We start from the raw sequence: 15,153 nt of genomic DNA on the forward strand, positions 1-15,153 counted from the left end.
TACCACGGACACACACACACACACACACACACACAGACAACCGAACACCGGGTTAAAACATAGACTCACTTTGTTTACACAAGTGAGTCAAAAAGCAAGTTATGAGTACATGCCAGAATTAAACTTAGCATGGAATCCAAAAGAATTTGAAATATTGGGTGTCTGGTTCACGAAGGTAAAATTACTCTGAAAAAAATATCTGAAGTTCGAGTGTTATTTAACATCTGGTCAAACAGAAGTATCACACCTCGAGGAAGAATTGCTATTCTTAAATCCCTAATTCTGTCCAAACTATTAGATTATATCTCTGGCTCCTTTTGCCAAACCCACCCGATGGAATTATTGATAAACTTCAAACACTACTTCCAGTTTGTGTGGAATAGCAAATGTGACAAACAGGAAAATAGCAACAAAGAGCATAAAAGATTGAGGGCTTGGAATCCCAAACTTGAAAATATATGTTTCAGCCCTAAAACTTACATGGCTAAGAAAACTTGAAAATTCGAACAAGTGGAAAAAACACTTTTTTCAGTAGATATCCATTTTCAAGGGACATAAATGTTTGGGGTACAGATATGAAATTTGAAAAGGAAAACATGTTTTGGATGCATACATTTACCGCTTACAAGCAATTTTGTGAGAATGCACAACCTAGAACTAGTCCCGAATTGTGAGCTGAACCTGTTCTGTTCAACAAGAAAATTTTAGTAAGAGGACAAACTATAGAACGTAAAGAGTTTATTTAAAATGGAATTCAGTGTACTGCACATTTTTTGACAGACAACCGGGAATATTTGAAGCAGACAGGCTTTAACACAAAATATGGTAGCAACATTGATTTTGTTACTTATGCAGGTTATATAGCAGCTATTACAAATCATATAAAGACCTTCAGCATACTAATAAAAGATAATAAGTCACTGGTAACTACTACAGCTTTAAGAACCCTTTATTGTATGCAAAGGTGCAAAACAATACCATGATATATTAACTACAAACAATTTTAATCCAAACTCCTGTGTAAAATGGAATCAAAGGATCACATCAAGAATTAATTGGAAAGAGGTTTATTTGAAAATGCACAAAGTAAAAGATGTGAAGTTGAAATGGATTCAGGCTCGAATAATACTCAGGATACTACAATACATCTTTATTAATCTTATTGGAATTTACATGTGCATTCAAAGGCTCTTCACTCACGCCAATCAGTCTCTCGAATCTAACATGTATATATGAACAATGCAAAATTTTAACTTACAAAGTTAATGGAAAAACTGAATTAGATATAAAAGTGACCAAAACTTAACAGCTTGCTTTATAACACAGTAAAAGAAATTATAAATGTATTTTGAAGAAAGCCAAAGAAGCGCTATTTCCGGTAAAAGAAATAACATGTACCTCAAAGAAAAACTAAGAAGGGCTATTTCCGAAAATGAGACACTATGATAAAATTGTTGTTTTGTTATTGTAAATTCTTCAGTGGCATTTTGCATAATAAAAATATCACATTCTTGGATGCCATAAAAGAGATATGATTTAATTTTATCACATTCATTAAGAAACATAGAACATGGAGGGCTTTTAAAAGGAATGAAAATTGCTGAAGATGACAGATGCACTCAAAGAGACTCAACTGAACATTTTCTATGGAGATGTGAATGTGTACACCATTTCCAGTCCACATTGCAAAGAAAATGAAGTGAACAGTGCGCCTTGTCCTTCAACTTAAATTTGAATGAAAATGTTGCTATATTTGGCACAGATTCACAAGTTGAAACAGACACAACACTTGATTTTATCATAATAATTGCCAAGTCTTATATCTTTAGTCAGTTTAGATGCAAAATGAATATGAAAAAAAAGCCTAATACATCTGCCTTCCAAGAACAATTAAAATACAGATATAAAATAGAGCAACTTAATGCAAAAATCAATTGTACATACAAAATTTCGCACAGACTGGTGTGTTTATAGTGCTTTTTTTAACATTCTGAACCATCATAATTAGTTTTCCTTCACTTCAGTTTGAGGATGTATACTACACTTACTGAAGGCACTTACACTAGTTGTTGGTACATACTTCGCTTCAATATGTTTTCTTTCTTATTGTGTGTGAATCTTTGAATGTTACAATTTAAAACCTTTTGGACATTATTTCGTAAAAACAAACAAACAAAAAATCTACATTACCTCAAAGCAATGTAGAGACAGATCAACATGCATATGGAATCAGGTAAAAACAATCTGTATTCTTTTGCATTGCACATGCATGTGCGTCTGCACACACACACACACACACACACACACACACACATGCAAGAACACATGCAGGCACATGCCCACACACCATTCCACTCACCTGATGAAAGACGAAGTCGACAATGTAATCATAATTGGAGATGGTAAGAATGGAACGCACAACCAGGACAGAGTCTGACATGCCCCCAAAGAAAGCACCTTGATCACGTGAGTAGGACATGTGTCTGCGGAGAGGAACGCCCGTGTTCTGTTCAAACACACACTGGGCACGTGCAAGTGTGGTGGGCTCCGCCATGCCTTCTCCAAAGAAAGACACGTTCAGAAACGTGGCGCCCTCTGGGCAGTCGACTCCCGGGATGAGAGACTTGGAGTGCGTGCCTAAAAGATGAAGTAGTTCAAACACTAATCACATTGACAACACGTTGCTATTTCACGACAAACAGAATGTCAAAATTACAGTGTGCATGCATAGTACATTCATATATAAACACACACACACACACACACACACACACACACACACACACACACAGAGGCAGTAATTTGCACGAGATTCACGAGCATAAGGGGAAATCGGGGCTATTTCAGACAATGATCATGAAACGCACCATGCAAGCAGGCCTCAGGCCTCAATTACACTCATCACTTCTGTCTCTTAGCAGCTGTCTCCATACGGACCACATTTTCCGGGAGGAAGTTGCAACAACAGTGATGTTTCTAAATGTTGCAAGGCTGCAGCTATCAACAGCATTCCTGCAACACTTTTGAAACACGGTGCAGAGACAGAAATCTACATGCTAACTGTCATCTGCAACAAACCCAAATCTGGCACACCTGGGAATTTGCCCACACCATGATCCAAATTAGGTATCATCCTCTTCCCCAACAAAGATAATCATCAACACTGCCAGAACCACCACACAATCCTCCCCATCAAAGGTAATCATCAACACTGCCAGAACCACCACACAATCCTCCCCATCAAAGGTAATCATCAACACTGCCAGAACCACCACACAATCCTCCCCATCAAAGGTAATCATCAACACTGCCAGAACCACCACACAATCCTCCCCAACAAAGGTAATCATCAACACTGCCAGAACCACCACACAATCACTTTGATCAGTCATGCTAGCAAAATAATGTTCAAAATCATTGTGTACAAAGTACAGAGATAAGGAGATAGCTGAGGAACAGGCTGGTTTCCTCAAAGGCAGGAGCACCATCAAACAAATCTTTAATCTGTGTACCCTTTGTAAAAAAACAACATCTTCAACTCACAGAGTGTTATTTGAGAGTGGTTCTATTCTTTGGTTGGAGTTCGTCAGGCTTGCCTTCTATCTCCCAGCTTGTTTATCTTTTTTTTCTTCTCCAAGGCCTGACTAAGCGCGTTGGGTTATGCTGCTGGTCAGGCATCTACTTGGCAGATGTGGTGTAGCGTATATTGACTTTTCCGAACACAGTGATGCCTCCTTGAGCTACTGATACTGATACACTTCCTGGAACACATCATGACATGCATTTGAAGCTCATGTCAACACAATTAGAATTGGAGGAACCATCATGAACCTTCGCTTTGCAGACAACATCAATCGCTTGGCAGGTTGTGAGCATGAACTCAACCATATGCAGAAGTTATGACGGGGAAATCAGTGCCATAAAGTCCAAGCTGATGACCTGTCACAACACCACCATCACTGCTGGTATATCTTATCCATGTGCAAGTGCACTAACAATCAAGCAGCTCATTGGACCTTATGAATATCTACTGACATCAGTTCATAAAGCCACACTACTGTGGCCATGTAACGAGATGGTCTTGTTAGAACAACCCTCTAGTGAACTGTTGATGGAGGGAGGCGGAGGAGAGACAGAAAAAAACGATGGACTGACATCACTGCAAAATGGACAGGGAAACCATTTGCAGAGACCAATGCTTTGACACACATCCGACAGACCTGAATGAATCTGGTGAACAGTTCTTCTGTGTGGTGCATCAATGACTCTTCACAGAGTTGAGGGAGAAGAAGATTTTCTGTGAAGGAAGGTCACTGACTTTGACAGCAGAAAGCAAATGCCTGAGGTTGTCTGAATCTGACGTGTCATTATATCGGATGCCAGGAACAAAATACAAGAAATGTGCTTCAGTTGTTGGGCCTCTGTGTTCAGAATTGTGCTGCTGCTGTAGCTAGTGATGATCTGTTATAACGACGATGACTCTATCCTGACTGACCCATACTCACCGATCAGTGACCCACTGTCCACTAAGTCGGTCACACGCTGCATGGGATTAAATCCAGCGTAGAAGACAGCAATTTCAGACAGCCCCAGCTCATAGGCGATGCGGTCTCCCTGGAAACGGATATCGTACACCTGAGGTCCGGTGAAGGCTGACAGACGGATGTCAAAGTCCCAGTGCAGGTAGCGGACATGGCGGTGATGGATGCTGTAGCGTTTGCCGTCCGGTTCCATCTGTGAACACCGTCATACAGAGAACCTGATGGTGATGAAGGAGGGGAACAGAGTAAACGATCCCGAAAAAAACAAACAAACAAACAAACGGGGAAGAGACCAATTTCAACAATGGGAACACCACGACCCGAAATAACAAATACCATTCCTGAACGATACCCGCCCAGTGTCAGTGGCTACAGGTATTCATTTGTGCCTGCCAGTTTAGGGTAGGTTCATACCATTAGAGACTTTAGTATGTTGGACACAACAGACTTGCCATTATATATACGTGTGTGTGTGTGTGTGTGTGTGTGTGTGTGTGTGTGTGTGTGTGTGTGTGTGTGTGTGTGTGTGTGTGTGTGTGTGTGTGTGTGTGTGTGTGTTGTGCTTGATTTTGTTTCACCACAAAACAAAACTTTCGAAATATTCCAGTGATTTCGGTCTTGGCAGTGTATGAGGTTTTAAAAGTGACCTGCAGAGGGGGTCTCTGTGGCGGATCTGGTGCAGGTGTTCCCCTCAGCCTCTGGGTGGACGTCAGGTCCGGGCTGTTGTGGACATAGTCCACACGGGTCTTGTTGGTGGAGGGGTCATTGGCGTACTTGTCAGCCAGGTCGTCCAGTGAGCTGTACATCGTGCCTGAGTACCACACCTGTTCCACGCTCCACTGAGTCGCGTCACTGCCATCCACGTTCATCAGAAAGCCAAAGTCCAGAGGGTGAAGTCTGCAAAGATAACCCCGTTTTGTTCATCAATGCTCAGCTCTTCCCTTCCAAATGTCGATACACAGCTCTTCCTCACTTTCACTCTTTATTTACAGACTATGTGTAAAATATGAATGTGTGTAATGTTTCAATGCCCCCAGGGGCACACGAAATAAACTCGTTGCTTTTGCACATGTTTTATTATGGATAATTTATTCATATATGTGTAGCCGTGTACCGAGTGGTTATTCAAGGGTACGGCACAAAAAAACTAAACTAATTGATTGATTGAATGAAAGGATAGACAGGATCCCACGTACAGGCCAGGAACATATAGAGGCCAGTCACAAATGGGTTTTTCTATTGTTTTATTTACAATAGTTATGTTGAGAAAAACTAAGAAGAAGATATAAAAGAGAAGACTGAGAAGAAATAATGAGAAGAAGACAGTGCCTGGAATGACACAAACAAATGTCATAAGCACAACATGTCAGCACAAGTGAATAGTAAAGCACATGTATACATGGAAAGAATTGTAGTATCAACACATGTTATGTAACGAAAAGTAAACTTAAGTCTATGGCAGCGTATGTTTCCAACTGTTTATTTCACTTTGAATATAAGCTCTTAGTTGTTTTTTTTCAAATTAATTACAGTGTTCTCATATGTATTTTCATCAGCTGGTTGTTGAAGAACTTTACCAAATTCATACACAAGATGAGATAATGTGTGTTCATCATGACTGCAAACTATTGCAAGAAGGTGAATCCATAAACCAGCATAAGTACTTATTCATTTGAATTGTTCAGGGCTCTAATCTAAACTAAATAATCACAGCGGAGTGTCGCGAGATGATTTAAAGCCATGGAAAAAAATGTCTCCACACACGTGTCAGGCATGTTATGTCCAAACAGGGAAACAATTCAGGCGTAAAGAAAAGAACGCCAACACCACAACTAACCACCTACGTACGTGTAGTATTCAGTCTTGTAGTTGGCCAGCAACCAGATCAGTCGGGTGGTCTGCTGGATCAGCTGGGTACCCACAGGAGCCGGGTAGAACGTCAGACAGTTGTCGCCACAGTGCGTGAACTTGCCTCCGTAACTCTCCATCAGAATGTGGCCCACCTGAATTGTATCATCATCATCAACATCATCGTCATCGTCATCATCATCAGCAGCAGCAGCAGCACCAGCATTATCACCATCATCATCATCAGCAGCAGCAGCGTCATCAGCATCATCATCACCAGCAGCAGTGCCAGTAGCAACAGCAGCGGCATCATCATCATCAGCAGCAGCAGCAGCATTATGTGGATACTTATATGGCGCCTATCCTCGGTCATAGACCAGGCTCTAATTGCTTTACAAACATGGAGTCATTTTCATAACATGCTGCCTACCTGAGGAGAGCCGACTGACGGCTGCCACTGGGCGCTCATCATTTGTTTCCTGTTTCATTCAATCAGTTCAACACACGCTTCTACAGACATGCAACATTGTATGTGTATGACTGTTTTGTATATTTACCCCGCCATATAGGCTGCCATACTCCTTCCCAAGGGTGTGCATGCTGGGAATGTTCTTGTTTCCATAATCCAACAAACGCTGCCACAGATTACAATATCTTTAACGTGAGTATTTAATGTGCTACTTGATTACACACAGGAAGGGGGTTCAGGCGCTAGCAGGTCTGCGCGTATGTTGCCCTGGGGGATCGGAAAAAAACCTCCAGGCGCTGTTACTGAGATTGAAACCCGGGACCCTCGGATAAGTCAAACGCTTTTAAACACTTGGCAACGGTCATCATCTGATATGGACTCTTATATAGTGCCTATCCTTGGTCGGAGACCAAGCTCTGAGAAATGTACAAACCCGAAGTCATTTGCACAAAAGGCTGCAAACCTGGGAAGAGGCGACTGAAGGGTGTCACTGGGCGCTGATCATCACCAGTTTCATAATTTCTATGAAAGTTTGTTGTAACAATCACTACTGACACACAGAAAATCATCATCAATGTCCTCTGTCTCCTCACCTACCTCATGATTACGAAGAACGAACTTTTGGAAATGCTGCTGTCATCATCATCATTTTCTTCTTCTCCTCCTCCTCTATCTTCGCCATTAAAATTATCATTATCACCATCATCATTTCTACGAAGACAACTAACTCTTTTGCGTTACCAAAGAACATCTTCAAAATATATTCTTGTATCACTGCTTTAATAATCATAAGACATTTTTATCACCACTATCATTACCATAGTCAATTATAATCATCATCATCGTCGTCGTCGTCGTCGTCATAGCAAAGAATTTCGAGGGGTAAAGACAATCTTCAGTGTGAAAGACAGAAGAGAAGGTGGTGGGAGAGGTGTGTGGCCTGTGGAAGGGCTTTGAATGGCAGGGGGGAGGATGTGTGACAGTGTTAAAAGATCCTAGGAGGTGGGGGGTCTGTAAGCACGTTAAGCCGCCGATAACCCAGACGCTATGCTGAAAAGCACGTGTGTCAATTGAGGTCTCTCAATAAAAGAAAGGCAGTGTCACGGCTCGTTGGCGATCGTTGTGCGTGTTCGTGTGCTCCTCTCTTTTCCTTCCCTTCTCCCCATTTCTCTCCCCCCCCCCCACCCCCCTCCGTTCTCTCCAACTCTCTCCTTCACCCCCCTCATTCCTTCCTGTGTGTATGCACATGCATCTCTGAGGATACGTGTGTGGCATGTCCCTTCTCCTGAACATTTTTTAAAACTCTGAGTTCAGAAACTTATGTTGTTTGCGAGAAAGATTCCCCTTGGCTGTTGATGCCGAGCTTTCAGAGACGGGTCACCGTTCCAGCGTGTGTGCTGCTGGGAGCCGTCGGTGAAGTTGTGGGCGTTTTCCTTGTTACCCCCTTCTTCTTCGGTGTTGGTCTGTGTGGGTCTGGTTTTTTTTTGTTTTGTTTTTTTCTTTCTTTTTTTTGGTTTGTTTTTGGGGTTTTTCACCCTGGGCCAGTGGTGTGCCTATTTACCTGGTGACATGTTTCCTGTGAGATTTTCTCCCCGTGCCACAACGTTCAACGGACCTCCAGGACAACTCTGGAACGGTCCTCGTTCCCCTTCTATCGTGTCCTTCCCAAATTTTCCTCACGTCCACTCCCACTCCACACTTCCAACGTACCCTTTCCTACTTTCCCATTGTCCCTCTCGCCCCGACCTTCCCCAGCCATCGAATCCGCAAGTGCCGTCAGTCTTCAGCTGTCGGGAGGAGTTCTAGGCCTGTGAACTCTGGCAGCGTCGTTGAACTGAACTGGCGCTGCAGTTGTCTGCGACTGAAGTACAATTGTGCTATGGTTAGACGGGGGAGGGGGGGTATTTATTTGATTACCTATGCTTTGATTTGTCACGGAACTTGTTTTGCATGACCATAGTAAAAGAACGAGCTGAACGCTTCTGTGGAGGGGGTACATGGGCAACCCCTTACGGGTTGCGACATACACACACACACACACACACACACACACACACCCCCCACACACAAACTCTTACAACTCCCCCCCTCACCCCCCCCCCTCCACACACACACACATAAGACATTAAAAAAGGGAAGACCCTTCACTCACCTTCTGGTCAACTACGGGCATAAGAAGATAAAAAATGGCTAAGAATTCTAAACCGCCCACAGGTCTAAAAGAGAAAGGGACTGGGTTTGTCCGCTGGGAATTGACAATCAGCTCAGCATAGGTGGGTTTGGAGAGGGGTCCCACACGGTACCTGAGAAAAAATAACATGTAGTTTCTACTTTGTGTTGTATGCAAGGAAATGTAAATATTGCCAGGATTGTTCAATGGTAGATGATAACAAGAACAGAAATGTCTGCTCCATCCATTGATAAGCCAGTTAAGTTATACAGTGAAGAAGTGGAAGTTGGTGATTTAGAAAAACAACTTAGTTTTAGTATTCATGTTGATAGCAAACCGGAGAATGTATTAATTTTTCTTCCCGAGTTGTACTCGGTGTTGATGTATCTTATCATGTATATCTTGGACACAGTATGGGTCAGCCATTGACTCATTGGCATTATTATTATGTCGTAATTTAACAACTAAGTCAAGTAATATTGTCAGTTGTCAAACTGGCAGGTGAAGTCATTGACAGCTCCCTGAAGCTCACAATAAATAAATCAATCAATCAATAAAAACCTTCATGACCTCTCCCCTACTCATTCTGTTTTCATGGTTTATTTATGTTGCTGCCTTCTGTCCAAAGATTTCCTGCATCCCTGGCAAAACAAATACAAAATTGCTGGAGCAGATAAGTGTGCATAGGGACATGTCGCTGCTTTTCTTGAAGTATATACAGGATTTAAAAAAAAAAGAAAAACACATAAAGCAAGAGCAATTGATTTGGAGGACGCATGCAACAAAGTCAGATTAATACTACTTGTCGAACTTCTTGCAAAGTATGGAGATGTTTTAACACTATCTCGATATGTAACTGCCAGTCTTGAGGACACAATCATTGTCCTTCGACTTGAAGAGTGAATGTCTGTCCCAGTAAACTGTCCATTGGATTACCACTAGGGTTACACTTTCACTGTCCTTTACAACTGTTCATACTAATTTGCATATACAGATTCAGTAATGATCTAATGATTAGCAGATGACGAATTCGTTTATGATATCAAAAGCTGCTCAATACAGAACTGGAGCTGTCTGGAATAACATAACATCATTGCTCAACAGATCATCCGTCAACTCAACAACAACTCAAAGTTAGCTTTGCAGCCTCAACAATTTTTGTTTTTAAGGAAATCAACAACAGTTCCATTCTATTGAATACAAAATAGATGAATATGATAGACTATACATCCAAGGAATAAATAAAGAATTGTACACGATTGGGAGGGTGAAGTAATTCAAGGAAACTGGTGCAGAAATTTAAAGATTTTAAGCCATACAATGATGATGTGTTTACTTTGTTTTTGTGTCAGATTGAAGTGTGCAAATTGCGTTACTTTTGTAAATGAAAACACTTATCACTTTTGTCTACCGTAAAAAGTGAGCAAAACACAAAGCATTCCAATCAGCAAAGTTGAAACTCACTCCTCCACCACAGGCGGCTCCTTGTCCCCTCTGAAGATCATGACACGTGCTTCACGTGCAGGCTGAGGTCCCTGGTTGTCCAGAAAGCTCAGCACGCGCTGTTTGGGCGGCAGCAGCAGATCCATCATGAAGATGCTGGACGTACTGATAAACGTCGTGTCGGATGCTGGCAGATTCACACTCTTCTCCTGCCTCAAGAAACGGTACAAACGCTTGTACTCTGCTACCGTCAGGTCGTGGAACGGGCTGGGGTCCTGAGGGTCACCTGACGTCATCAGACCCCCTTTGGTGGTAGGGCAGGGGAGGGATTCACCTTCCGAACTGTCCCCAGTCCTGATGACGACGACGATCAGCGCGATAAGGACGGCGCAGAAAGCGATGATGGCGAGAGCGGCGGCGCACCTCCAACATCCGATGTATCGCCGGAACTTGACAGTGCTGTCCATGGCGGGAGGAGAGGGACAGGGTGCGTGTCCTCAGGGTCTGTCTGCTGCACAGTCTGAACATCGCCGTCACACAACAGATCAATATATGAGGCGCCGTTCGACACCAACGTATGGAATGCGTTAAAAAGTGTGTATTATGTACTGAGTATTTTTTTGTAATTGTGTTTAGATATTTCTTTCAAATATCATCACCCCCACCTCCATATACCTGTGTTCCCCAAACTCGCCATTCATCCCCCTCTTCTTCTACACGATGATGCTAGAATGTATACAGTAAGTGGAGTGATGGCTTAGAAGTAACGTGTGGAGTGATGGCCTAGAGGTAACGTGTCCGCCTAGGAAGCGAGATAATCTGAGCGCGCTGGTTCGAAACACGGCTCAGCCGCCGATATTTTCTCCTCCTCCACAAGACCTTGAGTAGTGGTCTGGACGCTAGTCATTCGGATGAGACGATAAACCGAGGTCCCGTGTGCGGCATGCACTTAGAGCACGTAAAAGAACCGACGGCAACAAAATTGTTGTTCCTAGCAAAATTCTGCAGAAAAATCCACTTCGATAGGAAAAAAAAAAACACCCAAAAAACCACAAACAAACTGCATGCCGGAAAAAGAAAGAAAGAGAGAAAAAAAAAGGGTGGCGCTGTAGTGTAGCGACGCGCTCTCCCTGGGGAGAGCAGCCCGAATTTCACACAGAAATATGTGGTGATAAAAAGAAATACAAATGCAAACAAATATAAATTAACAAAGAGAATGTCTTCCATCACCGATATGTGTGACGGGACATTAAACAAAATTCCTCCTCCTCCTCCACGTTTCAGTTTCAAGGAAGCGCCAAGGGATGTGGATCTGATCAATATGTACGAACTATAGCATTGCCAAGTCACAATGACCCAATGAAATCACTTAATACGGATCTTCCTGATCTTCGCTGACTTCATTTCAGATGATCTGCAGATTGACTTGCAGATGAAGCACATTCACAGACACATGTTAATTGTTAGATTCTCAAGGCCTGGTCAATGCTTACATCGAGTGGAGAGATCAGGTAAGGGGCTGGGTCAAAAGCCAGCTGCACGCCATTCACCTTTGCTTATAATGTGCTGCGCGTATCGTGTCTCTAGCAGAAGGATCGAGTTCAGTTCAAGCGACACTGATAAATAGTTCTGCTGAGCAGGTCACCTGCCTGTCTGCCTTGTAAAATGCCCCGCTCCCCTTCCCATCCCTCCCCCCTCCACAAGTAGGAATGTGGTGGAGGGACAAAGATTTTTTTTTAACTAAAAGAATTTATGGTCATCAAGATATGCGATCTTTTCAGTTTCAGTTTTTCATTGTGTTTGAACAAATCCATATGCGCTGCACCACATCTGCCAGGCAGATGCCCGACAGCAGCATAACAGATTGCGCTTGTCCACCTTGTGTGCATGTATGTGTGTAACACTACCGTTGTACCTATCACAGTGAATTTGCTCTGCAGAAATGCCTAAGGGGTAACAATTAAGTTAATAATAATAATGGATACTTATATAACACACTATCCAGAAATCTGCTCATGTGCTTTACAAAAACGCTTTTGTTAACATAAAACATCTATGTTACATCCACCAAAATGTGACTACACACACACACACACACACACACACACACACACACACACACACACTGCATACATACATTTTAACATACATGTGTATCTAATAGCTACCCGAACACATACGCACACATAGGCAGGTACAAACTTACATAAACACACGCACACACAATACACATTCATATACATGCATGTAGTTATGTACACATACCTATGTATACACACACAGTCAAGCACAGCTAAAGCAAAGGAAGTGGGCCTGCCACAATTGAACTAGTAGCTGAGGGAAAAGGTGAGTTTTGAGACGAGATTTAAAAGATGCGAGGGAATCAGAATGACGGAGGTTATCAGGGAGCTTGTTCCACGTCTTTGGCGATTGAAAAGAAAACGATCTGTGTCCGTATGTCTTACTTCTGACGTGAGGTATCCTGAGAAGTCGAGTATCAGAGGAAGAACGGAGCTGGCGAGACGGGGTATAGATATGGAGGAGTTCAGAAAGATACTTGGGGCCAGATCCGTTGACTGCAGAAAAGGTCAGAGTGGAAACTTATAGTCTATTCGATCAGAAACAGGCAACCAGTGGACAGACTGAAGGAGAGGAGAAACATGGTCAAATTTAGAAGGTCTTCTAATGAGTCTGGCAGCGTTATTCTGAATTCGTTGGAGTCTAACAGATATTTGGGGAGGCCGGCCAAACGAGAGCTGCAGTAATCCAATCTTGAGAGAACCAGAGAGCATACAAGTGTCTTAGTTGCATTGGTTGATAGATAGTGGCGGATAGAGCTGATTCTACGCAGTTCCAAATAGGCAACTTTACAGATATTCGAAATGTGCTGTTGGAAGGAAAGAGACTGGTCTAGGATTACACCAAGACTGCGAACAGAGGGAGAAAGTGAAACAGGTGAGCTACAGAACAGAGTCAGGAAAGGAAGGATGCTGACGAAACTTCTTTGGACAGGTTATCATAAATTCAGTTTTATCATCATTTAGTTGCAGCTTGTTGAGAGTCATCCAGTCCTTTAGGCCAGCAATGCACTCCTGTGTTTGAGTCACCAGTGCATCAAATTCAGCTATGGAAGCGGACTGATAAAGTTGTGTGTCATCAGCAAAGCTCTCATGCAACATCGCATGATGACTGATGACATCCGACACAGGAGCCGCATACAGCACGAAAAGAACAGGACCTAGGACGGACCCCTGTGGGACACTATATTTTAAGGCAGATACTCGAGTATCTACCATTTACACACACTTTCTGTGTACGATCTGACAAGCAAGACGTGATCCATGCTAGTGCAGTGTCACGAATACCCAAGGAAGTTTTAAGTCTGTTCAAGAGGATAGAGTGGTCGATAGTGTCAAAAGCTGCTGACAAATCTAAGAGAGCAAGAACAGATATCTTATCCTCATCAAATCCCGAAATCAAATCATTCACTATTCTAAGAAGGGCCGTTTCGCAACTATGACCACGTCTATAAGCTGACTGGTGGGAATTAAGTTGCCATGGTTCTTTTCCAGTGCGCCAAGTGATGCTGTAAACAGGACCTCGGTTAACCCTCTCACCCGAGTGACCATCAGTGGTCGTAGTAGTAGTATCACTATTATTACAAATCTATTCATTCCTCTTCATTTTTTTCTTCATTTTTTTCGTTTAATTTGTTAAGTTTTTTTTTTCCTTCAAAAGACCTAAGTACGTTGGGTTATGTTGCTGGTCAGGCATCTGCTTAGCAGATGTGGTGTAGCGTATAAATTATGGATTCGTCCGAGCGCAGTGACGCCTCCTTGAGAAACCGAACTGAACTGTCTACCCTTCCCAAGTCGCCTTCTCCCTTGGCCAAACACAGGACTATGTTCATCATTTCACACATTGCTCTGGATTCTCTCCAACGTTTATTCAGGTTAAACTATGCACAAGGTATAGTTGTGTTTCATCCTGTTTTGATTCACAATTAATACACGGGGGCATATACACATACATATGCATGCATACGTGCCTAACTCAATCCCAGCTGTGCTTGTGTTAATATACATATATATATATATATATATATATATATATATATATATATATATATAAACTCTCTCTCTCTCTCTCTCTCTCTGTGTGTGTGTGTGTGTGTGTGTGTGTGTGTGTGTGTGTGTGTGTGTGTGTGTGTACCTGTTTACCCCAAAACAGATACAAGCGTAGCTTGGACGGGCAAAAAGTGTAGTTTCATAGTAGCAAAATGTAGCAGTCTTTTACCGATTATTTTTTACCACCAAAGTTGAGATACTTTTTTTTTTTTTTTTTTTTTTTTTTTTTTTACAAATGAACGATTTTATTTCCTTACATAAACAGCATGATGAAATTGTTTTTAATCAGTATTGATGAATGCCTCAGACTGTACAGATGAAGTGAACAGGCAATTGTTCGTGTTCACGTTCATACAAAACAGTCATTTATTTACATGCATGTCAGGTAAGGGGCACAGCCCTTGCTACTGGTACCATGTAACCCAGTACTACCTGCCGTATGTGTAATCTCCCAACGACGGACCAGGCGGAGAAGGAAACCTTTCCCAACGGCTGTGAAGGCGGAAGAGGGTGATCAAAGGGCAGGGGGAGCTCTTATCCTTGGCTGGAAGACGG

General features: G+C 42.5%; 1 protein-coding gene across 1 annotated transcript in view; it reads right to left on the bottom strand.

Moving 5' to 3' along the window:
• Nucleotides 1-15,153, bottom strand: part of LOC143282041 (putative amine oxidase [copper-containing]) — a 31,332-nt gene that overhangs the window by 13,224 nt on the left and 2,955 nt on the right. Inside the window, exons 2-7 of the mRNA XM_076587471.1 lie at nt 10,493-10,991; nt 9,011-9,161; nt 6,390-6,544; nt 5,189-5,438; nt 4,506-4,734; nt 2,360-2,637 (exon numbers count right to left, since the gene is read on the bottom strand). Coding sequence (XP_076443586.1) covers nt 2,360-2,637; nt 4,506-4,734; nt 5,189-5,438; nt 6,390-6,544; nt 9,011-9,161; nt 10,493-10,938 — 1,509 coding nt within the window. The 5' untranslated portion in view covers nt 10,939-10,991. The remainder of the gene's footprint in view (nt 1-2,359; nt 2,638-4,505; nt 4,735-5,188; nt 5,439-6,389; nt 6,545-9,010; nt 9,162-10,492; nt 10,992-15,153) is intronic.

Source organism: Babylonia areolata, chromosome 5 (genome assembly GCF_041734735.1).
Source record: "Babylonia areolata isolate BAREFJ2019XMU chromosome 5, ASM4173473v1, whole genome shotgun sequence".
Taxonomy (NCBI): domain Eukaryota; kingdom Metazoa; phylum Mollusca; class Gastropoda; order Neogastropoda; family Buccinidae; genus Babylonia; species Babylonia areolata.